The sequence below is a fragment of the Dendrobates tinctorius genome, unplaced genomic scaffold (assembly GCF_039654945.1).
Source record: "Dendrobates tinctorius isolate UK_male_01 unplaced genomic scaffold, ASM3965494v1 ptg000015l, whole genome shotgun sequence".
NCBI lineage: Eukaryota > Metazoa > Chordata > Amphibia > Anura > Dendrobatidae > Dendrobates > Dendrobates tinctorius.
Window position 1 is genome coordinate 13,620,805 of NW_027361683.1, and position 26,696 is coordinate 13,647,500.

At 40.9% G+C, this 26,696-nt stretch overlaps 1 protein-coding gene across 1 annotated transcript in view; it reads left to right on the forward strand.

Annotated features, from left to right (window-relative positions):
* The window catches only part of GRIK3 (glutamate ionotropic receptor kainate type subunit 3), a 990,088-nt gene that overhangs the window by 358,314 nt on the left and 605,078 nt on the right, over nucleotides 1-26,696 (forward strand). Inside the window, exons 2-4 of the mRNA XM_073562506.1 lie at nucleotides 8,331-8,507; nucleotides 13,180-13,437; nucleotides 14,901-15,082. Coding sequence (XP_073418607.1) covers nucleotides 8,331-8,507; nucleotides 13,180-13,437; nucleotides 14,901-15,082 — 617 coding nt within the window. The remainder of the gene's footprint in view (nucleotides 1-8,330; nucleotides 8,508-13,179; nucleotides 13,438-14,900; nucleotides 15,083-26,696) is intronic.

Below are 26,696 nucleotides of genomic sequence, written 5' to 3' on the forward strand. Positions count from 1 at the left end.
CTGTATTTCATCAGTTGAATAATTAGTCAGTATATTTATTGTGTCCCTTTACCCGCGGCGAGGGTGTCCGTCTTCCGCCTGCGTCCATGGCTCGCTCGTCGGCGCCAGCAGGAAGCCGACAACGAGAAATGGACCAGGCCGATCTTTGCGCGATCACCGATAACCAGCAGGGGAGCCGGTCGGAGGTAAGTATCACATGTAGCGATATCGCTAGCAATATCGCTGCTGCGTCACAAAATCGCTAGCGATATCGTATGTGTAAAACCCCCTTTATTTTCAAATCTATTCAGAATATTTTCAGTCATTGCTTGTATTTGTTAGCATAATACAACATACGCCCACATAGAACAGAAGAAGAAGAGTCATGTTGGCCAACGTTAATGTCTGGAAATCCTCGATTTGTGGAGGTTGTCTATATAATCTTAGATATTTGTTGGCAATGTCTTAGTCTCAGCATTTGTTGGCAGACTTTTTATTTAGGGAAACAATTACAGCATGCAGTATTTTAATAGGCTAACAATGTATAGCAATATAATGCAGTATCAGGTCATATTGCTAATTGAAATGCAGACTCTGTATATTATTATCCCATAACACATTGCACTGTGGGTCAGCCTCGCTCACTAAAAACACAGGAGGAGATCAATGTATTAATTACCATATAGCGCTCACAAAGTACCGTAATCAGAAATTAGGCTTTTTTCCTGGCATCGCCAAATGAAGACAGCTGTATTGATCTTACTCAAGTGTAGCATGTGAACTTTCAAAGAGAATTTGGACCATATGTCTGGCCGGCTTATATTACTCACTGCAAAAGTACGGCAGTTTGAAAATCTCTCTATTTTATTCATTGCCACATCTTTCCTATTTCAATTAACATCTATGGAAAAAACAAACTTTATTTGTTACTAAACCATTATCAGTTTTTTATATTTATTGCAAGCAGACTGGTGAAGAACCAAGTCTTGAGGCCCCAACTGATTTCTAAACCCCCTCGCCCAGTGGTGCACAGCTCAGACAAGAGCACTTAGCTAGCGCTCCAAATGATCTTGATAAAGAGTATTAGTTACTCTTTCATTTTTTTATTTTAACTTTAGCCTCTAATCTTTACAGGACAGACAATATTAGTCCAACATACTTTATGTTTCATATGCTGTGTTAAAATGATAAAACACTACATGACTCCTTTCTTTCTTCTTCGCTCTTTCCTTGTTTCTTTCTTTCTTTCTTACTTTCTTCATCCTTCTTCTTTTCTCTTTCTTTTTCTTTCTCTTTCTTTCTTTTCTCTTTCTTTCTTTCTTTCTTTCTATCTTTCTATTTTTCTTTCTTCATCTATCTTTCTTCCTTTCTCTTTCTTTCTTCCTTCCTTTTTCTTTATTCCTCTTTGTCTTCCACGTTCTTTCTTCCTTTTTGACTATTTGTTAAAAAAATCTAAATACTACCCAATTTCTTTCAATTTCCAAATTTTTGAATGTTCGGTGCAGCACCTTATTATTGAGAATGTCTTCTGAATACTGAGCTTTATTGAGGTACCAGACAATGACAAATAAAGTGCTTTTTGCTCCCAGCATAGTACAATGTCAAATTGTCTCTATGAAACACTATAAAGGCTGATGCAGAAAAAGTATACTGGTTTTGGAAATATAGTTTAGGGTTCACCTGTCTAACAGACTAATGTAGTTTTCTTATCACTTCTTCATGAGAAGTGTGCATATTAGGAGCACAAATATTGGTGGAATTCATTAAGATTAGGGTTAAGCGGACCTGTGGAAGTTTGCGTTCTGATATCTGACCCAAATTTTATTCCAAAGTTCGGTTCTGGCACCATAACTGTACCCGAACTTGAACTAAACCCCATTGAAAACAATGGAGAGCCAGACTTTTTCAGCTGGAAAATTTTCTCTCTCCTCCCGGATTTCCCCAGGATCTCCGAACATTGCAACGGACTTCCCAGGAGAAGTCCGTGTTTGGCATTTAGCCCCGGTCACTAACTGTCTTGTACAAACCCCAAAGTTCTGGTTCGCTCATCTCTAATGAAGACTAGCATTCCAAGACTGTAGTAAGATGCACCAAATTCATTGACATGTGCACAACTATTTACAAAGTTGGTACATCTTTAAGTTGTTTGTGCACCAGAATGGGAAATCTACACCAACTCAATTTAGCTATAATTTCCACTATGATTTATACCAATTTTTAATGAAATCTATCACTAGTCTTATGGACCACAGTTAGACACACCCCTCCACTAAGCCTCATTTGCAGGGTCAACATAAAAACTCCAAAACTGGCAAAATTCTTCCACAATCACTACTTTTAAATTCAAAAACCGGTGTAAAATATTTTATGAATTATCCCCATAGGGTTTATATACCAATAACTAAGTAATAGAAGAATTACCTGTAGACTTAATTACAATAAAAGGAAAGAAGGAAAAATAATTAAACCGTTACCTACAGATTATGCTGGGATTCTTTTTTTTACCTTATTTTTGACTTTTGCGTTCTCTTTAATTACCCTTTACAAGTTTGATGTTGCCATCTTGCACAATGTGCACAATAAATAGAAGTAAAATAAAACAGCACTATGCACACTTTCAAAGGGAGAAACATTTCTGTATGCTTTAGAACACATCACCGTTTAATTTTATCTACTTCAGTTTCTTTGGCTCCAAGGCCTTAACATTCCGCAGTCTACGGCTTCTCTTTGTCGATGATCCTTATCTCTTTTTTTCACTGGACCTGTTGTTGTAATGTCTTTACACAGACTCTAAATGGCTATCAGCTCCTAATCTCTCTACATCGAATCAGTGATGATTATGTTTGATCTGGTAGGACATCCCTCTCCCGCTCTCTTCTTCACTGCATATTTATATGCTTGCTTCAATATGTTTTGTGCTCATCTCACAAATGCAGTGTGTCAGACCTTCACAGTAAAACACTCATCACTTATCATCGTTATCCAACGTTGTGTCACACAGGTCTTATTTTCTATTGATTTCATCTTGAATTGACATTAACTTCATTGTTAACCTTTATAAAGATGAGGGGCCAAGCGTGTGTCATATTAACTGAATGGTTTTATGGTTTCCAAAGTGTTGACCTAGTCCCAAGGAGCAGTAGAGGGCTCCTGTCACATCGTGCTTTTTTCTGTGACTCTTTGAATATTGCTAGAATATTAATTCCCATTTACATAGACATATGTACATTTGTGTGAATTTGTCTGCTTTAGAAAATATATTGCTGATTAAGTGTACAGCCAGAAATAAGCCTAGTAATGTAAAGGATTCTATTTTTTGAACAATATGGGTCATAAATAGACAAAAGTCAATATATTTTAGTGGAGTTGATTTCGACTCAAATTTTTCAAAAATCATAATTCAACAAAAATCTGATTTTTTGCATTCCCGACTCTTTTCTGGCCTGTAAAATTCAATCAAAAGATTAAAAATAAAGTCCTTATAATCACCTCACCATTCACCTACCTAGCTCCTTTGATCCTCACCGTAACCCATCCCTTCTTTGCCACATCTTATCAGAACCAAGAGCGGGTATGCTCTGCGCATGCATACGTAAAGTCACTGTACACATCATGAAGTCAACAAGCCTTGACCTTACGCATGCTTGCGCAGAATCTTGGGGATTTCAGGCAAGTTGGGAAGATAAGAAGATCCAGATGGGTGACTGTGTGGAGCAGAAGGCCCGGAGAGGTGAGTATAAGGATTTATTTTTATTTTTCACATCGTAATAAACTGGTTTTCTTTCAATGTGATGCTTTTCATGTGTTTTGTGGGATGTTATGTGCATTCCACAAATGTAGCAAGTTGCACCAAACAACTCGCACCCTAAACAAGTAAGGCAGTGCATCTAATACTAAGTGTATGACTGGCATGAAAAGTAAAGAGCATAAGTATACTACTTTAATGCAATATTATGCCACAATAGTTCGCTTGATGCTTGCTACAACAGTATAATAAAAAAATAATATGTCATAAGGCATTGGGCAGTATTTTAGTCATTAAGGTCAAAACTATATAGATGTAGTACAAAATTAATAAATAGAATCATTGTTACAAGAGTAGTTAAAGTCAACCAAAGGTTTTAGAAGGCAAATTGGAGTAAGAAAACTTGTAATGTACATAGATGAAAAATGTAATATGAGAGAGGTACTGTAGAAATCTACTAAAAGTAGAAAGAGGTCATGTAGGTGGCATAGTTAAATGAAGTCCTGGTTCAAGTACAGGTGAACGTGGCTTCAAGCAAACCAAGGTAAAAAGCTATGAATTACTAAGCTTTTTACGAAAATGTGTGTCAATCATGGTAATTTTTTATTGTCCAGTGTGTTTAGCATGTGCAGCTGTCAAGGCAGATCTCGTTTTCCACATCATGGGTTAGAATAATGCACCCACTACTGTAATTAGCACGTTCTTTTCTTGGCTGACCATGCTTCAAACTGCATAAAAGTGGCAGTCTTGGCTAGAAGACATCACTGGAGTGTGGTCAGGTCACTCTGCTAACCAAACATTGATATGGTTGCTTAGTACTGCTGTGATGCGCTTTCATCAAATTCTGACATCAAAATGTCTAGAGAAAACTTTTAAAGTTCTTCTTTAATAGCACAATGCCTGTAGAAAAACATATTATTTTTATTATTATTAATGATGTCTCTGAACAGCACAGTGAGCAGAGGATCCAACATATGGCCATGGCTTGCTTCATTAAAAGACTTCTCGTTATTTTGATCTCCGCTGTTTATTTTTCTCATTGGGGACATATTTCTTTAATTGTTGTTTTAATTTTCTCATGTCTAATTGACAAAGGATCCAGATGGACTAAATCTTCCTGGTTTCAGTCTGTATTAGAAAGAGTTATGGACCATTTATTTGTCTATTAGCACTATGAACGGTTGAGAAACTTCATCTGTAGTTTTTAGCTCAATGTTTAACATCTCAGCTGCCAGTCAATCAGATACTGGGAATCGAGCATTTTAGATAGTTTTTCTCAGGGCTTTTTTTGTAAAAAAATATTTGCCGGTACGCATTTCTGATTAATTTCTCATTATTCAGTACAGTCATGGCCAAAAGTTTAGAGAATGACACAAATATTATATTTTCACATGATCTGCTGCCCTCTGGTTTTTATGTGTGTTTAGCAGATGTTTTTATCACATACAGAAATATAACTGCAATCATATTATGAGTAACAAAAGGTTATATTGACAGTTAGAATGAGTTAATGCAGCAAGTCAATATTTGCAGTGTTGACCCTTCTTCTTCAGGACCTCAGCAATTCTCCCTGGCATGCTCTCAATCAACTTCTGGATCAAATCCTGACTGATAGCAGTCCATTCTTGCAAAATCAATGCTTTTATTTTGTCTGAATTTGAAGGTTTTTGTTTGTCCACCCGTCTCTTGATGATTGACCACAAGTTCTCAATGGGATTAAGATCTGGGGAGTTTCCAGGCCATGGTCCCAAAATCTCTATGTTTTGTTCCCTGAGCCATTTAGTTATCACCTTTGCTTTATGGCAAGGTGCTCCATCATGTTGAAAAAGGCATTGTTGATCGCCAAACTGCTCTTGGACGGTTGGGAGAAGTTGCTCTTGGAGGACATTCTGGTACCATTCTTTATTCATGGCTGTGTTTTTAGGCAAGACTGAGAGAGAGCCCATTCCCTTGGCTGAGAAGCAACCCCACACATGAATGGTTTCAGGATGCTTGACAGTTGGCATGAGACAAGACTGGTGGTAGCGCTCACCTAGTCTTCTCCAAATAAGCCGTTTTCCAGATGTCCCAAACAATCGAAAAGGGGATTCATCAGAGAAAATGACTTTACCCCAGTCCTCAGCAGTTCACTCCCTGTACCTCTTGCAGAATATCAGTCTGTCTGTGATTTTTTTTATGGAGAGAAGTGGCTTCTTTGCTGCCCTCCTTGAGACCAGGCCTTGCTCCAAGAGTCTCCGCCTCACAGTGCGTGCAGATGCACTCACACTTGCCTGCTGCCATTCCTGAGCAAGCTCTGCACTGCTGGTAGCCCGATCCCACAGCTGAAACACTTTTAAGAGATGTCCTGGCGCTTGCTGGTCTTTCTTGGGCGCCCTGGAGCCTTTTTGGCATCAAGGGAACCTCTCTCCTTGAAGTTCTTGATGATGCGATAGATTGTTGACTGAGGTGCAATCTTTCTAGCTGCGATACTCTTCCCTGTTAGGCCATTTTTGTGCAGTGCAATGATGACTGCACGTGTTTCTTTAGAGATAACCATGGTTAACAGAAGAGAAACAATGATGCCAAGCACCAGCCTCCTTTTAAAGTGTCCAGTGGTGTCATTCTTACTTAATCATGACGATCTCCAGCCCTGTCCTCATCAACACCCACACCTGTGTTAATGGAGCAATCACTGAAACGATGTTAGCTGGTCCTTTTATGGCAGTGCTGCAATGATGTTGAAATGTGTTTTGGGGGATAAAGTTAATTTTCTAGGCAAATATTGACTTTGCAAGTAATTGCTGTTAAGCTGATCACTCTTTATAACATTCTGGAGTATATGTAAATTGCCATTAGAAAAGATGAAGCAGTAGACTTTGTAAAAATTAATATTTGTGTCATTCTCTAAACTTTTGGCCATGACTATACTGTAGTCTGTACGCTAATTTCAATCAAAGACTATGTAATTCAGATTGCAAAAGAAAAATAAAAAATGACTAATACTGTATAAAACTTTTTTTTTCACTTGCAAAATACAGTTTTCGTATTCCTTAACCGATTTACCTAGGCTGTATTCTATAAGAAATGCCAAATTTCAACAAAATTTTCATCAGCCACGACATCTCGAGTTCATTCTTTACTGTTTCTGTCAATGGCTGATCACCGACCTCAAAGTATCCAAGGGTCAACGTACTTTGTTGGATCAAACAGCTTTACATCATCAGGATCATTAACACTAGCTGATGCAAGTTCGATAGTTGAAGAACCAGTGGCCACGTTCTGCTCTATCATCTGATTTGTTTCTGTCTCCACATCTGTTCGGGGTCTTTTGCTTGCCAGAGCCGCACCGCCCGAGAAATAGTGTGTAATTTTATCCATCTAAGACAAGTTTCACGAAACAAAACTCAATGAACTTGTACAAAGCTTAATGACGATTTAAACGAATCAAACCAAAAGAGACCGTCCCCCATCAGTGGTATACAGCCCCCCCATCAGTGGTATATAGCCCCCCATCACAGGTTACAGCCCCCCATGCTGCCGCACACCTTAAAATAATGAACCATTCATTCTTACCCTCTGCCACCACTGCCAGTCCCTGCTTCTCCCTGCTTTCGCCGGCATCATGTGACAGGCACAGCAGCGATGACGTCATTGCTGCTGTGCCGGTCACAGCCGGGTACAAGCAGGAAGAAGCAGGGACTGGAGGACGGCAACGGTGACGTAGCGACGGAGGGTAAGAATGGATGCTTTATTATTTTAAAGTGTGCGGCAGCACCTTCAGATTTTCCGGTACGCCGCACCATCACGTACCGGCGCAAAAAAAGCACTGTTTTTTCTCCTTTATGTCTTTCTTTATCATTACTTTTATGGTCTTATTAACATGATTTTACAAGGTTCCATCATATTTACCCATTTGTATGGCCAAACCCTAGCGTTAAATGCTACCAACTTAAGAGCACTCAGCCTACATATGTATTACATATAGATAATCATTTTACATGTGAAAAATAAAAATTCAAGGAGCACTTGAAGAGATACAGTATACAGCTTTTTCAATTTTGAAAATGTAGTCTACACGTTAGTCCTGCTCCAAAATAATTTGGTTCCATAGCAGATATTGAAATAAATATAGAATAACATACCTTGAAAAAAATACTACCATACATTGACTAAATGGTTTCACCAAGAAGCTGCCATCTACAGCCCACATTTTACCACAATGCTATGGCAAATATTTTTTAACCAGAGCCCAATATCACTAGCATAGCATATGCAAATGTTAGCATTAACCATCACAACATCTTCATACAGGCAAAAGTATAGTCTAATGAATAAGGAATTCCACTGACTCACATGTGACACCTTTCATTCCCCAAGAAGATACCACTAAATGGAACCAGGAGACCTTAGACAACAGACACAAAACATGCCAGTGCTAATTTATCAAGTAACTGTCACTCATGAACCTACTATTAGTAATTCTATTCTTTGCTGCAAACATTACATTATCAATTAGATTATTGCTCTTGTATTGTATAAAAAGTCAGAATTATTTCTTAGAGCTTTACAATAATGCATTTTTTTTACTATGGATCATTTGAATAACTGTGCTTTATTGTTCTTACAGGAGGCATCTTTGAGTTTTTGGAAGGACCCACTGGACAGCTTGTGAGTGCAGAAGAACAAGCCTTTAGATTTGCTGCAAATATCATCAACAGGAATCGAACGTTATTACCAAACACAACACTGACCTACGATATCCAGAGGATCAACCTTTACGACAGTTTTGAAGCTAACAGGAAAGGTCAGAGAAAAGTTATACTATGCCTTGATTTTATAGCCTTTGAGATAATTACAGCTATCTGCAAACATTATGAGCCTGTTTTAATTATTGTTAAGATAGTAAATATGGAGATATGTGAGCTCAGGGCGAGGGTTTAGCTAGCTAAGTGATGATGATAAGGGCCAGTTGGACACAGTTATATTGGATAGAGTACCAATATGGAGGACAGGCCAGCAGCGTAATATCTATGAATTGGTATGATCTTTTGAGTTTTGCTTGTGTACTCAGCTAGACAAGATCCCAAACATTGTTGTCCTTTATGTTCATCTCAGTAATGTTGGGGTTGATATATTTTACATTGCACTTTAGGTTGGTATAAAGCGTGCCTTGTTTGCATGGAGGAATTTACTAGCTTGATGTCTTTTTGCTGTTGGGGTGTAAGGTGCAACTGGCTGTAAGTCGGGCTCCATTAAAACGTTATTCCTCTGTAGTCAAAATTTGTTTTACCATATTGCATCCTTAGGTGTCTCATTGCCTCCAAGTTGACTTATGGCTGAAGAGAAGTTTGTGTGAGCAGATTACTGGCAGATTTCTTCAGCTACAAGTTCGCCTATTACTCACTAAGCCTTATTGCCTGTGTCATGTCTTGTTTTGGCGAGTTTTATGATTATTTCTATGATTGCTGGATTGTGTTAAATGTGTTGTGTTATTTCGCTATGTTGACTTATTATTATTTATGAACTTCTTTGTATCGTTCAATTGCAAACTTCTGCTATGGTCTTTGAAATCCATCACTATGTCTTTGTCTTTAATTGAGTGTTGTGTTAGGGTTATTTCAACCCACAAGTCAACATACTCAAGTCATGGTATAAACAGAAACATAACATGAGTTATGACTCAAGGCAGCAAAATAACCTAGGTATTGTAAATGATCAAATAAACACTTACTAATTAGTTAAGGTGGTTTAAGGATTAATGAAACTTGATGAACTATTGAAGAAGAACAGAAATAATGCACTGTCCCTTGAATAGTCCATAGAGGAGTTTACAAAACACACCGTATTGCCACATACCATGTATTACACATCTACCTTGACAGAAAAACTTGAACAGCACCTCCTAAGTGTGAACAGGTGCAAGCTGCAAGGACTGCATTATATAGAAAAAGAATGCACAGCAGCACTCTGCATAAGTTTAGGCCATGGGAAAACACTGAAAAACATTAAAAACATTGAATATAGATTTTACTACTCAAAAATGATGTACTTACAAAAATGAAGGTTCTTAGTGCATAAATTGGCCAATTCATGTATGCCAATCAACCACAGCAAGGTGACCTCCCTCTGATGGTTCTCTGTTCCTCTGTACATGCCATCAACCTACAGTTAAATGAACAAACATGTCTATCTACAGTGGGGCAAAAAAGTATTTAGTCAGTCAGCAATAGTGCAAGTTCCACCACTTAAAAAGATGAGAGGCGTCTGTAATTTACATCATAGGTAGACCTCAACTATGGGAGACAAACTGAGAAAAAAAAATCCAGAAAATCACATTGTCTGTTTTTTTTCATTTTATTTGCATATTATGGTGGAAAATAAGTATTTGGTCAGAAACAAAATTTCATCTCAATACTTTGTGATATATCCTTTGTTGGCAATGACAGAGGTCAAACGTTTTCTGTAAGTCTTCACAAGGTTGCCACACACTGTTGTTGGTATGTTGGCCCATTCCTCCATGCAGATCTCCTCTAGAGCAGTGATGTTTTTGGCTTTTCGCTTGGCAACACAGACTTTCAACTCCCTCCAAAGGTTTTCTATAGGGTTGAGATCTGGAGACTGGCTAGGCCACTCCAGGACCTTGAAATGCTTCTTACGAAGCCACTCCTTCGTTGCCCTGGCGGTGTGCTTTGGATCATTGTCATGTTGAAAGACCCAGCCACGTTTCATATTCAATGCCCTTGCTGATGGAAGGAGGTTTGCACTCAAAATCTCACGATACATGGCCCCATTCATTCTTTCATGTACCCGGATCAGTCGTCCTGGCCCCTTTGCAGAGAAACAGCCCCAAAGCATGATGTTTCCACCACCATGCTTTACAGTAGGTATGGTGTTTGATGGATGCAACTCAGTATTCTTTTTCCTCCAAACACGACAAGTTGTGTTTCTACCAAACAGTTCCAGTTTGGTTTCATCAGACCATAGGACATTCTCCCAAAACTCCTCTGGATCATCCAAATGCTCTCTAGCAAACTTCAGACGGGCCCGGACATGTACAGGCTTAAGCAGTGGGACACGTCTGGCACTGCAGGATCTGAGTCCATGGTGGCGTAGTGTGTTACTTATGGTAGGCCTTGTTACATTGGTCCCAGCTCTCTGCAGTTCATTCACCAGGTCCCCCCGCGTGGTTCTGGGATTTTTGCTCACCGTTCTTGTGATCATTCTGACCCCACGGGGTGGGATTTTGCGTGGAGCACCAGATCGAGGGAGATTATCAGTGGTCTTGTATGTCTTCCATTTTCTAATTATTGCTCCCACAGTTGATTTCTTCACTCCAAGCTGGTTGGCTATTGCAGATTCAGTCTTCCCAGCCTGGTGCAGGGCTACAATTTTGTTTCTGGTGTCCTTTGACAGCTCTTTGGTCTTCACCATAGTGGAGTTTGGAGTCAGACTGTTTGAGGGTGTGCACAGGTGTCTTTTTATACTGATAACAAGTTTAAACAGGTGCCATTACTAAAGGTAATGAGTGGAGGAAAGAGGAGACTCTTAAAGAAGAAGTTACAGGTCTGTGAGAGCCAGAAATCTTGATTGCTTGTTTCTGACCAAATACTTATTTTCCACCATAATATGCAAATAAAATGAAAAAAAAACAGACAATGTGATTTTCTGGATTTTTTTTTCTCAGTTTGTCTCCCATAGTTGAGGTCTACCTATGATGTAAATTACAGACACCTCTCATCTTTTTAAGTGGTGGAACTTGCACTATTGCTGACTGACTAAATACTTTTTTGCCCCACTGTATCTTCTATCTATCTTTATTTTACATATTTTACATGCAGTATGATTTTATTCTGTATTTAATAGAGTTTTCTACAATACCTAGTCATCTATTCTAAACCATTAGCCAATGCCAAGCTGTTAACATTATGTTTTGCTCCATAGAGACAAATTGTTTATGATTTGTGCTGCAGGTCAGAATTTGGTCAAGCAGTTATCCTTGTTGATTTACTTTGTGTATTACATGTAACCATGATGTGCTCAATGGTCAAGTTATTACCATCTTATCCAGTTAGGTCATAGACAATTTATGAGTCCATTGCCTATTGTGGCCAGAGCTAAACCAATAAAAATTGATCTTTCTTTTCCATGGGCTGAAATGCCCTTAACAAACCCATCATAAATCATATACATTCTCTATGTACTGTATTTCATTGTATAGTGTAGGAGATGCAAAACGAACCGATAGCATTATCTGTTCCTTATTCATTTGAAAAAAAAATAGTTTGGGCATTGCTATTCAATTAAAATTAGTAGGTATAATGATAGTAATAAGTTCATAAAATGGAATGAAGAAAATCCAGGCTAGTGAAATATTGATGTATAAAAGGTCAGATGTGGTCCCATAATAATATATATACCTAATAGAACTAGCTTCAAATGGTAGTTGGCTTTACGTACTTCCCTAAAGTTTCTCCTCCTCTTGAGACGTCAGTAATCACTCTTATGTCTTCAAACATGGTATAGCAACAAACTAGGACACTTCACAAATAAAATAGTGTCAAACAATAGAAAGCATGGTCATCACGGTCCGGTCAGAGCCGGCGGACAGCCACGGCTGAACAGGACTCACCCACACTGCAGAGGGGCTCGGTGTCAGCTACAGCGGGGAAAACTCTGGCAGACAGGACCTGGGATGCCGAAGTTAGCAAGCAGCACAGGACCCACGGTCATGTGACTGAAAGGGGCGGCGCTTAGCGTCCTGCTGCAGAGATACTGCAGGACACAACTATAGGAATCCTCAGGTCAGACAAATGGGGGTCATACACAGAGATAGCATTACAGTACCAAGGATGAGACAGAATGGATAGTCAGGGCCAGGCAGCGGTCAAAGTCAAACAGACATAGAAGGTACAAAAACAGAATCCAACAAGCAGTATCCAGAGAACAGACTGAGTCAAAACCAAAGTATCAGGCAAGCAAGAACACAGCACAAACACACTCAGGGGTCAACACACTCTGCCAAGGGCGAAAGTATAACTGATGGTGATTGGTGCTTCCTGGGGCTATAAGAAGCTCTCCCCGAACCAAGGAGAGGCCACAATAATAAGCCCCAGGTGTGCAGGTAAGAACCTGCACTGGGACCATAACATTAACCCCAGGAGTGCAGGTCCACCAGTACTGGGCTCCAGACATTAACCCCAAGCGTGCAGGTCCATTCCGCACTGGGATCATGACACCGGTGTTTAATATAATGTTCTTGTCTAAGGGTGAGTGTGTACTCTGCATAACTAACACAGGGAAATCCACTGCCAGACAAACATTTGTCCTTCATTAACACTGTAGGGGAAATGTAGCATCACACAGTGAGTATTCAGATGAATCAAGTGGTCTATAAGCTTTGCTTTGATGGAGTCACATAGGGTTCATTTTCTAGCAGTTTTAACACATGGAAAAATATCATTGCTTCTTTCTTTCAGCTTGTGACCAGTTGGCTCTTGGAGTTGTTGCCATCTTTGGTCCATCACACAGTTCTTCATCCAACGCTGTGCAGTCTATTTGCAACGCCCTGGAAGTGCCACACATTCAGGTCCGATGGAAGCACCATCCTCTAGATAACAGAGACTCCTTCTACGTAAACTTGTACCCAGACTATGCCTCTCTTAGTCACGCAATTCTGGATCTTGTACAATTTTTAAAGTGGAGATCAGCTACAGTGGTCTACGATGACAGCACAGGTATGATGATGTGATGACAATATGAAAATAGATTATTTATGCATGAGAATATTTTCAAGCATTTAACTTCACTGTTTCATGCACAGCAGTTATACTTACAAGCCTTCCATATGTGAAATCATCGGGCAATGTACAAAAAGAAGCAAAAACTACTGTGCATTGAAACAAAGACATCCATTCCGTCCTCCAAACAGATGATAGATGGAGTAAAATGGAATAAAGAAAAAAACATATAGAAAACAATAGCATTTACATATATTTGAAAATTGGGAGAAACTGGGATGGGATGGGATGGCCATGGTTATCTAGTTGTATTCATAGTAACTTATATTCGAATGCATTTCATGGAGATAAACTAACCCAAGCACAGTCTAGCTTAGTTCATTAGGTAAACCATACTACCAATTTGACTTGCACAAACTTGAGCAATATAACTCGCACTACATTATATTTGCTGCCAAAAAAAGTGATACAGTACACGTATTTGGGTTCCAGAGAGATTCAGAGAAGTATTTCTTTACCAATCGGTGAAGTGATTTTGATTGAGCAGGCCCCATATGTTCTTACAATCTTTATAAAATGAATGGGTATTGGGGATATTTTTATAACAGAACTATTCATTTATATGCTGGTTGTGGAATGCTATCAACCATTTTGTGCATTTTTATACCCCAGGCTTTTATTAGGCAGCTAGACATTATATGATTACTTGATTACAGTGACAATGTACTAACTGTGGAGAGCTCAGTGACAACATGCAATCACCCCTTTCACTAGGGTAAGTCATAGGCAAGTGTCCATTGTTCCTGAAGCTAGTTGACAGAGGTAATTAGACGGTGCCAGGCTCGGACTGGCCCATAGGGTAACAGAGGAATCCCCCGGTGGGCCCCTGTGCAGATCTGGGCTCCCATACCCACTGTATAGGAAGCAAAATTCATTTGATTCACTCTGTACATAAAAAAATCTGCATCACATCATTCATTAACTAATCTACTCAGTTAATTATTATATAGGGATGTAGGTACATTTGTGAACGAGGGTAGTTTAATATTGTATGCAGGTGAAAAGTGCCCCCCCAAAGTCCTTGTTAATGGCAGTCCCCGGCACCCCAGTCTGACACTGCATGGTGGCCACTGAAAGTGGCTGAAATTCAGAGCCACTGAGTAACAGGGCATACACAAAAAAGTTTTCTAAAATAACCTTTTCATATATTTTTGAAGCTAATACATTATTGAAACTCCAATTAACATTATCATTTTGCATTTGTGAGGCTAAGATGTAGGGGTTGATTATGTATTTATTTCACATACTATTTTTTATATTAATATGGATTTATATCTGCTTTAAGAGCTTTATTATTTTTTCATAGTAACCTAAAATGTACTTTTGGGAAAAAAAATATTGTGTGTAATTTCCCACTATATGATTTCCCACAGTTCACATTTCTTGATTTGCTCTTATAGGTCTTATCCGTTTGCAAGAACTCATTATGGCCCCTGCCAGATATAACATCCGGTTAAAAATCCGCCAGCTCCCTCCAGAATCTGAGGATGCCCGACCACTTCTGAAAGAAATGAAGAGAGGAAGGGAATTCCGCATTATCTTTGATTGCAGTCATGTCATGGCAGCGCAAATCCTCCGGCAGGTGGGTACAAATAAGAAATTATTCATTGGCTTTGTGTTCTGCATTCACCCCAGCAATCCAGCTTTGATTAGAGACTTGTGGCGCTGGTGTTTTTGATTTACTCTTGAACTCTACTGCTACTTATTAATTTTCACACCGATGGCCCAGTGGGATTCATCACATCTCACCATATGTTCAGTGTCATTCATTAGCAAGTGTTAATCTCTGTCCTTCCTGCTACCTGGTGTATGTTCAATCAATACTCCACACAAAGACTTTGGTAATTGTTTTTTTTTCTTAATGTGATGTTTTCTTCATGAACCTTTCCGCTATTTTAACAGGTTTACTTATTTGCCTTCTCTCTTCATTAGCAGAGTAATCTAGGATATAAATGCAGTATGTTATACTTACAATGTTAAACGTATCATTAACAAGTATTGTAACATATTAAGAGCATAAGGCATCATTAATGCAGAAGTAGCTACGCTAACTACTGATTTTTTTTTACATTGCTCACATACATAATCTAATGTAATACAGATACAATAATATATTTAAAAAAAATTGAAATCTAACTTTCATGTTCAGTAACTGATGCTAGAGTTGAGCGAAACGGGTCGGTCAATTTCAAAAGTCGCCGACTTTCGCAAAAGTCGGGTTTCATGAAACGAAACCCGACCATAGCATGAGGTCGGCCACGAGGTCGGCGACCATGGTGCCAAAGTCGCGTTTCAAATGATGCTTCAGCGCCCTTTTTCAGCCAGTGATGGAGGATGCACACTGTGGGCAACGCGATGACATAGGCTGCGGTCACCACAATCTTTGAGAAGGGCATGCCAGTGATTGGCTTGCTTTGTGTGGCATCACAGGGGCTATAAAAGGGCGTGCACGCCGACCGCCATCTTACTTCTGCCGATATTAGCATTAGGGAGAGGTTGCAGCTGCTGATTCTGTAGGGAGAGTGTTAGGCAGGGAAGAAGAACAAAAAAACTGCTTCTGCTGCTAGCGATTTTGCCTATACAACACACCAGTTAGTGTGCAGTGCAAGGGGGGGCTATATTTTGTTGCATCAGCTCTGTTGGTTATTAGGCTGCCTTATAAGGCTCCCTGATAGCTGCATTGCTGTTTGCACACTGCTGTGCAAACTGCTTTTTTAAAAGCAAAAATACTTTTCATCCTCTTTTTTGCCCAGTTACCAAGTGTTCATTTTTCCACACTTTTGTGTGCAGCAGTCCTGCTTATTAGGCTGCCTGCTGCCATACTTGGGACTGAGAGCATCATTGTCAGCTTGCTAAAATCTCTAGGGAGATTCAAATTCTCCCCAGTCCTATATAGACATTTTATACACCATCCAATTTCAGCCTGTTATATTGAGGTGTAATCTACACTTGGCCTGAGATGATAGTTCAGTGTCCTCAAGTCTGTAGGGACATTCAAATTCTCATCAATACTATATACACCTTGTACCTTGTTTGACCATACCATATTGCTGGTGGTATTTTGGGTACATTTTCCCAAAAATGAGGAAGTGTGTTGGAAGAGGCCGTGGAAGTGGGCGGGGGTGGCCAGCTGGTAATGATGGTGTTGGTGGTGGTGGATCTGCTGGAAGTGGTAAAAGCAAAATAGCACCTAATGCAGGAGGTGTTGAGCCTGTGTCATCGTCTGGCTCCACAAGGTCTCGAAAGCTCCCTTTTCTGGGAGTAGGTAAACCGCTTTTAAAGCCAGAGCTTCAGGAACAAGTTTTGGCTTACATTGCTGACACAGCCTCCAGCTCTATCGCTTCCTCTTCTGAACTTTCAAAAAATAAAAGCACTGAGTTGTCATGGAGGCTCATGGTCAGGAACCACACCTTTCCTTGTGTCCTTCACCCCTACCAAAAGTAAAGGATGTGGCAGGCCACACTACAGATTACTCCATGGAGCTCTTTTCACATACCATGCCTGGGTTATCAAGTCAAATCGTGAATTACCCAGTCCAAGAAGAATCTGACATGGAGTGCACTGATGCACAGCCACTGCTAGAATTATCTGCTGGTACATTCACTCAGAGCACTACATTGTCCTCGCAGTGTACTGAGCCAGAATCTGACCCTGATGAAACTCAGGTGCCCCTTCCCGCATATACATGGTGGCACAGAGGAAGGTGCACATGACATTGAAGAGGAGGTGATGGATGACCCAGTTGTTGACCCAGATTGGCATCCATTGGGGGAAGAGGGTGCCGCTGCCAATAGCTCAGAAGAGGAGGAGGAGCATCTGCAGCAGGCATCAACATCGCAACAGCTGTTACCTGGCAGGCCCGGAGCAGTCCAAAAACAGGTTACAAAAACCAAAAGATTTGCAGGACAGCTAGGCCAGATGGTCAAATTAGCACAGCGTGCAAGGCCTCAAAATGTCTTCCATAGTAGGAAGAGTGCAGTGTGGCACTTTTTTTGAACAAAATCCAAATGATCAGGCAAAGGTTATCTGTAAGAAGTGCGCAAAGACCTTTTAGCCGAGGGAAAAATCTGAGAAATTTGAATACCAGTTGCATGCTTAGACATTTAACCACCATGCACTTGCAAGCGTGGACGGACTACCAAACCTCACGTAAGACATGTGCAACTGCTCCCAATGAAGGTAGTCAGCAACGCTACATCGTTTCCCCCACTGTAAGCCCACCGGTTAGCACACCACCAGCAGCAAATGTTGAGGTGTCGTTGCAAGGCCAAAGCAGTCAGGGAATCACAATGTTATTGCTACGAAAGACTGAATCTAGGCCATCAGAAAGAACACCAACTCCATCACCATCATCAACCCTCTCTCAGTCCGCCTTGTCCACCGCTAGTTCCACCATATGCAGCTCTCAAGTCCAGCTCACCCTACCAGAGAATATGAGTAGGACAACAAAGTACTCATCCTCTCATCCGCATACACTGGGTTTGAACGCCCACATTGCCAAACTAATCTCGTTAGAGATGATGCCCTACCGGTTGGTTGAAAGCGAAGCTTTCCGCGAACTCATGGCCTACGCAGTACCACGCTATGACCTACCCAGTCGGCACTTCTTTTCTCGCAAAGCCATCCCAGCCCTCCACCTTCATGTGAAAGACCACATTGTCCATGCACTCAAGCAATCAGTGAGGGGAAAGGTGCACCTCACAACAGATGCATGGTCCAGTAGGCATGGCCAGGGCCGTCACGTGCCCATCACTGCACACTGGGTTAATGTGGTGGATGCAGGGTCCACAGGGGACAGCGGCGGTGGGACAGTGCTGCCTAGCCCACGGAATAGGAAACAGTTGGGTGTAGGCGTTCAACCCGCCTCCTCTTCCTCCTCCAGAAGCGAAAGCTCGTCCACAGAGCGCAGTCGCACGAGCACTCCATCCGCAGCTGCCAGTGTTGCACACTCGGTGTCCCACTATCGAACAGCTAGTGGTAAGCGTCAGCAGGCTGTGTTGAAGATGATGTGTTTGGGCGACAACAGACACACCGCGGAGATACTGGCAGACTACTTGCAGCGACAAACTGAGTCATAGCTGGGCAGTCTACATCTTGAGGCAGGCAAGGTAGTTAGTGATAACGGCCGGAATATTGTAGCAGCCATAGCCCTTTCAAAACTCCGACACATACCTTGCCTGGCTCACACCTTGAACCTGGTGGTGCAGTGCTTCCTCAATAATTATCCGGAGTTAACAGGCCTGCTCCAGAAGGTCCGAAGACTGTGCTCGCACATCCATGGTGAACAACATATACTGTAGCATTTTGTTGAGCTCATCATATACTGCATGGAACATTATATGGGACCAATGATTCTGTATGAAGAAATATATGGGCCTCATTACTCTATATGGCGCACTATGCGGTGGCCATAATACTGTAAGGAGGAATATACTGTCTGTTTTTGGAGCTATTGGAGAATTTAAAATGGATATCAGTCATGTGAGGTAAGAATTGAAGTATTTTTCATTGTACTGTACCGCTATTTCTCTGCCGTATCAAAGGATCATGAATTGTGTCATGTGTTAAAGGAGCCCAGTGACACTCTTTGGCCATGGGCCCATGAAAATCTGGAGCCAGCACTACCCCCCCACAACTTTAGCTAAATAACCCCCAGTTTTCAATGCCTAACTATTATTATAATGTAAATTAAGGTTGACAAGCTTAAGGAATAAGAATTGATGTTTTTGGCATTAAAATGGGCACTCTAGGTGTGTTTCCTGTCCTCCACTTGCTGCCGACTTTTCTTCTCCATTGACTTACATTGGGTTTCATGTTTCAGTCGGACTTCGACTTTTCACAATAATCGGCTGATTTCGTTCGATCCGACTTTTGCGAAAGTCGGGTTTCGTGAAACCCGACTCGACCCGAAAAAAGGCAAAGTCGCTCATCTCTAACTGACGCAATAAAGTCGTTTAGTGCATCCATTATTCTGTACATTAACACATTCAAAGTAAGTGTAGTATGTAGGTAAATAGTGTATGTCTGTACGTCTGTGTTTCACCATAGCATGCTCCATCAGATGTTACAATACACAGAGGTTCCCCACCTGCTCCCATTTCCAGAAACATATAGGATAGAATACATCTGAGATACAGTGCCATATCAATGCACCATATAACCATACACAGTGCCTATGTTTCTATAATATTGGACACAGAATGTCTGTGCCTCCTTATAGGCTCTGCGTACAGTCCTCAAACTATATGATTCTGTTCAGCCAGTGCAGGTAAAGCTGCAGATAATAAAAAGTGTTTTCTGGGGAATTTAAATTGGTATTTAAATGGCACTGACTAATAAATATAAAAGATGTTAAACTCAGCTTGATTCATTCAGTTCTGTCTAGTCTGTGCTTTTGGTTCCATCCTTAACACACTGGAAGTGCCCAATATGCCAATTACTTGCACTGACTGGCTGAACTGGTAGTTCTGCTGGTTTCTCCATTTTCCATTCTTACTCATCCTATTCTCTACAAATGGTGACCTGCCTCAGCCAATGGTTGGCCGAGCAGGCATTTCCAACAATTTCCACTATGCCAAGGGTGGGATCAGGAAGGACAGACCAGTTCGGATCTCACAGCATTAGCTGAAGGTGTCGTCTGAGAATGAGTAAGACTTCTTTTGTTTGTTATTGTTGTTTTAAGCAGTTTGTGCCATTTCAAGCCTGCGTATCCTATGGAAAACCCTTTAATTTTATTACTCAATATTATACTGTAGCTCATATAAAATTAAACTTAGTAAAGCAAACTATGTCATTTGGAAACACTTTTAAGTGAAACAATTGAAAATAACTGAAAGGTAATTTAAGAGTCTCGGTCACTAAGCTTCACAGTGAATTGTGGTGACTGAATGCAGGACAATGGAGGATAATTCAGTCATGGAATTTACTCTGGTAACACATTTCAGACGTCCATCATACAAACCTTTTACTTTAGATTTTCTATTAAAATAGCTATGTAAAAAGTTAACAATTATTAATATAATGTTAAATAGTAATTGATAGCAATCTGCATTAGAATTAATTAAACAGGTTGTCTACTACTCGGATAACCCCTTCTTGATCTTTATATTTGGTGCCAATAAAATTAAAAACCTTATACTCACCTCCCGTGCTGGCGCTGTTCCAGAGGAGTGGGCACTCGCGTTTCCGGGGCTCATGTGCAGTTGTTATGAAACATGAGCCAGGCACCCAATTAGCGCTAGCGTCACTGTCCCCTTATCCATATGGTTAAGTAGTTAACAGTAAGTGAGAGCTGTGCCTGGCTGCTCACTTTCTGCTAATTGATTAAAAGCATGAAGGTGTGCAAGAGCCATAGATGGGTGGCTACAAGGATAGTTGGGGCAGTAGGTGATGAGGGCAGGTAATAACATTTTTTCAATATTGAGTTTAGGAAAGAGACAATTCTGGAAACATTTTTTGAGTTGGAGGCAGCAGGAGGTGGTCAGGGCTTGGATGCATGGTTTGAATGAGAGAACAGAGCCAGATCCAGAAAACACCCACACAGCGGACTTGTGATACAGGGGAAAGTGTAATTTACTGTGATAGATCAGGTAAGGGAGTTAAGTGAGATGGAGGAAGGGTGGTGAGATAAGATTTGTCCACAGTGAGTTTTAGAAAGCATGATGAGAAGAAGGAGTATATAGCTGATAGACATTCTGTGATTCTGGGCATCAGAGAGATGACATCTGGTTCACAGAGGTAGACTTGAGTGTCATCAGCCTGTTGGTGGTACTGGAAGCCATGGCACTTTTTAAGTTGTTCCACACCAATAGTATAAATTGAGAAGTGTAGGGATCCCAGGACAGAATGTAGAGGTGGCACAACTGAGAAATGGTGGGATGAAGAGCAGTCACAGAAGGCTGACATGACCACAGGTTCTGTTGGGGCTTCAACATAGTACATGTGATCAGTAGGGGCTATTCTAGCCTAAACAAAAGCCAAGACAGGTTATGCAGCAGTTATTTTATGGTTATTTCAGGATATTGAGGGTATGTCACTTCAGCGCATACAAGCAGTCCCTTGCCAGCTTTAAGTCCACGCTCTCTGCCGCAAAACAAACTTACTTCGCATCTCTCATATCCTCCCTGTCTCACAACCCTAAACAGCTCTCAACACTTTCAATTCTCTACTCCGTCCCACTGCACCTCCTCCCTCTCCTCTCATTTCTGCTGAAGACTTTGCCTCCTTCTTTAAGCATTAGAACGACACGATCAGACAAAACTTTGGCCCACAACCCCCAATGCCCCTCTTAGCCGCTCAGCCCTGTCCTGCAAAAGCCAGCTTCTCCACCATGACAGAAGATCAGCTCTCCACCCTTCTGTCAAGATTACACCTCACCACTTGTGCCCTCAACCCACTCCCATCTCACCTCATCTCTAACTTGGCCACAGTTTTCATCCCATCCCTTCAACACATCTTCAACCTTTCACTTACAAATGGTGTCTTTCCCTCATCCTTCAAACATGCCTCAATCACACCCATCCTCAAAAAGCCCTCCCTTGACCCATCCTCTGTGTCTAACTATCGCCCGATATCTCTTCTCCCTTACGCCACAAAACTACTGGAACAACATGTATATCTTGAATTGTCCTCCCACCTCTCCTCCTGTTCCCTCTTTGACCGGTTACAATCTCGTTTCCGACCGCATCACTCAACTGAAACTGCCCTAACTAAGGTCACTAATGACTTACTAACCGTCAAGAGCAAGCAACACTACTTTGTTCTCCTTCTCCTGGACCTGTCCTCTGCCTTCGATTCCCTCCTGCTACAGACTCTCTCATCTCTTGGCATCACAGACTTGGCCCTATCCTGGATCTCATCATACCTAACACACCGAACATTTAGTGTCTCCCTCTCACACACCACCTCCTCACCTCGCCCCCTGTCTGTCAGTGTTCCTCAAGGCTCTGTCCTAGGACCCCTACTCTTACCCATCTACACCTTCGGCTTGGGACAGCTCATAGAATCCCACAGTTTGCAGTATCACCTCTATGCTGATGACATGCAGATCTACCTATCTGGACCCAACCTTGCCTTCTTACTGACTGAAATCTCACAATGTCTGTCTGCTGTCTCAGCCTTCTTCTCTGCTCGCTTTCTCAAACTGAACATGGACAAAACAGAATCCATCATCTTTCCCCCATCTCACTCCACCCCTCCACCAGACCTATCCATCAATGTCAATGGCTGCTCTCTATCCTCAGTCCCGCACGCTCGGTGCCTCGGGGTGATCCTCGACTCTGCGCTCTCTTTCAAACCACATATCCAAGCCCTCGCCTCCTCCTGCCATCTCAAACTCAAAAATATTTCCCGGATCCGTTCATCCCTCAACCACGAAACCACAACAACACTAGTGCATGCTCTTATCTCCTGCCTCGACTACTGCAACCTCCTACTCTCTGGCCTCCCCTCTAGCACTCTGGCACCACTCCAGTCCATCCTACACTCTGCTGCCCGACTAATCCACCTGTCTCCCCGCTATACCCCAGCCTCCCCCCTATGCCAGGCCATTCACTGGCTTCCTGTTGCCCTGAGGCTCCAATTCAAAACCCTAACCATGACATACAAAGCCATCCACAACCTGTCTCCTCCATACATCTGTGACATGGTCTCCAGGTACCTACCTGTACGCAACCGTCGATCATCTCAAGATCTCCATCTCTACTCTCCTCTTATCTCTTCCTCCCACAACCGCATACAAGACTTCTTCCGTGCTTCCCCATACTCTGGAACTCTTTGCCGCAACACATCAGACTCTCACCATCAGTGGAAACCTTCAAGAAGAACCTGAAGACCCACCTGTTCTGACACCACACCGCACGACCTGCTCTCCCCTCTCCTACTGTATCCTCACCCATCCCTGTAGACTGTGAGCCCTCGCGGGCAGGGTCCCCTCTCCTTATGTACTTGTGTGTCTCTTGTCTTACACATGTTTATTATACTTGTCTATATTTCCCCTTTTCACATGTAAAGCACCATGGAATAAATGGCGCTTTATAAATGCATAATAATAATAATAATAATAATGTCAATAGAGACAGGAAGAGAAAGCCCTAAAACATTGGACAAATCCTCTGATTACCCATATTAGACAGACATGTTATTTAACTGCAACAGTGAAGTAATGTGTTATATATCTGCAGCTGTGAAGAAGATGAATGTAATAATATATGACACAGAAATTAATTTCATAGGGGGAGAGAGACACGAGCGGTGCCAGTAGTAGTGCCAGTATTGGTATGATTGATCAGTGATGTAGTGTAGTTGCCATTGGTTCTGCTGCATTGCAATTACAATTACACATTTTTTTATTCTTAATGCACTTAAAAGCAGAAGGATGTCAGTACAATTTTTTTTTTTACAGATAAAGGATAATCTGTAATCAGTACTAGATGGTGTGCTTCTTTGTATTGCATTTTTTTGAGAAATTGTTTTCGCGAAAAAGTGAAGCATTGTTTTCTTTAAAATCCAAAAGAAATTTCCTCTAAATTTAGACTTTTAACTGTTGCTCTCTACCTCATAAAGTGTGGGTGTTGCAAACTATTTTTTGGCACATCTGGTCTACTAGTCACATTTAACATCTGTACATGTCACACTAATACAGTGCCCTGTTGCAGATGTTAGCTTTGTGGACCTATCTAGAAATTGTTATTTTTGCATTTTTGGTAAGAGGGTTGAATTTTGCTGAAAATTAAAATAGAATATGAAATGTAGACATTTTCAGTGGCATGTCTGCTTTTGCACATCTGTTTTACTAGACTAATTTGACAACCATACACACCAAATCTATACTGAGGCCTGCTGCCACATATTGCTGCTTTCTAACTAGCAGTTCTTATTGTGCCAGTTTTTTCAAGGGTTGAATAACTTTGGTTGAAGAAAATGTCAAAAGCTAATTATAGTGCTGTACAATATGCTTGTAAAAAAAAATCAAGGGCAATAGATAGGATATTTTAATAGAAAAAAAAATCATGGCTAAAAATGTGGGAGCTGCTATCAGCTGCATCAGAAGCTCCTCTACCATCACAAGCTCCAGCCAACCAGGCAGCAGTACTACCAAATGAAAGTCACAATCAGCCTCCTTTGCCTCTAGCAAGAGTATTAGAAGGAAGCAGAGGGTATTATAAAACACTCATCTCAGTCATAGCAGGATGATGATACCTTTAAAAGCAACATTGTTAGTTTGAGTCATTGTTCTGCACTGAACTGTCTGCCTGTTTACAAATGACTAAAGGGGGTTTCACATATAGTGAGATCGCTAGCGATATCACTCGAGCGTCACCGATATAGTGACGCAACAGCGATATCGCTAGAGATCTCGCTAAGTGTGAAACGTAGCGGCGACCGGACCCCCACTGGCTATCGCTGATCGAGCTAGAATGAGCAGGTCCATTTTTCCATCGTTGGCGTCCTGCTGGCCAGCACTCATCGCTGTTTGAAGCTTAAAAATGAAGAGCGACATCGTTAACGACGCAGAGCTCAGCGATACAGGTTTAAATCGGTTACAATTAAGTTGTGTGAAAGGTACTCAACGACCAACGAGGTCGTTATGCAGATTGCTGATCTGTCTTGCGTCGTTGATGAGATTGGACTGTTTGAAAGCTATCTAGCGATCATGTAACGACGCACCAGCGATCTTTGCCAGGTCGGATCGTTATCATTATCGCTGGTGCGTCGCTATGTGTGAAGGGGCCTTAAGAGGGATAATTTTTGGACCTTTTTTAATTTATAAAAAAAAATGAAAAGTATGTTACTTCGCTGGATTGTTATATGGGATATTGGTTACTACTGGGTTAAAATCAATTTCTACAATGTGGTCACTTTGATGTTACTAAGGCTCTGTTTGTGTTAAAAAATTGGAAATGAAAGGGGTTGGACACATTCCTTTGAAAACTTTTCAGGGCTATTGAAATATTCACAACATGCTACAAACTTATTCATCACAAAAACCTGGCAAATTTGAATATGAAAAGATTTGTCTATCTCTACATTACACATAATGTCAAAAATCTCAATGTGTGATACCAGATTAGAAAGCAAAATAAAAATACTAAATACTGAAGAAAAACTTTTAAATATGCTCAGTTTTATCACTTATTATTTATATTATTTAGCGTTATCACATATTGTAAATGATAAGAAAGTAAATGCATAAATTCTGGCTTGCTATTGTAAATAAAGATATTTTGAGCAAATATAACATTATTCCCAATGCTACTACTACTACTGATAATAATTATTATATTTTAATTACATGATAATATATTATATAGTTATATAATAATAATAAGCTAGTGAAAGTGTTTTCTCTGCCTGAAGCAAATTTTCAGATAATAAAATCTTTACTATTAACAGAGTTTTATTACGAGTACTTCTACAAATAATGCTAATAATAGCAATAATAATAGTATATGGAAGTGAAAGTATTTTGGCTGTGTTTCTTAATTTCTTAATGTCTTAAATAATGATATTTGAAGCAATTATTCACATAATAAAAGTATTATTATTGCTGCTAGTAGTAGTAGTTCAACTAATATCAGTAAATATAATTGTATTACTCAAAATATATAGTTGCATAACAGTATAGTTAATAAAATAATGTTATATAAGTGAGTGATTATAAGAGAAATAAGACTTACCGTATGTTTCGCACTATAAAACGCAATTTTTTCCCCCAAAATTTTTGGGGAAAATGGGGCTGCATCTTATAGTCGGAATATACATACAAATACTGTGGTGGCAGCAGGAGTTGGGCAATTGTGTGGCGGTCCCAGTTCGACAATGCCGGGCGATGATCACACTCCCTTCCCAGACTGGTGTGGCTGGTGTACAGCAGGTGCCGCAGGTTCGATGGTGGTGCTCTGTGGTGTGGGCAGGATCTGCAGGTATTTTGTGAAATCCTGGAAGCCCCTCACATTTATTGCTGGCAATGCAGTGGCCTCTGGGAAAATGGCCCCCGGGGGCGGCGCATGCTCAAATTGAGATCTCAGCAGCAAGATCTTGTTCCGAGATCTTGTCTCCTGAGATCTCGGGACAAGATCTTGCTGCTGAGATCTCAATCTGCTGCGATGTGGTGACCTCTGGGAAAATGTCCATCAGGGGTGGCACATGCTCATATTGAGATCTTGGCAATGAGATCTCATCCCGATATCTCATCT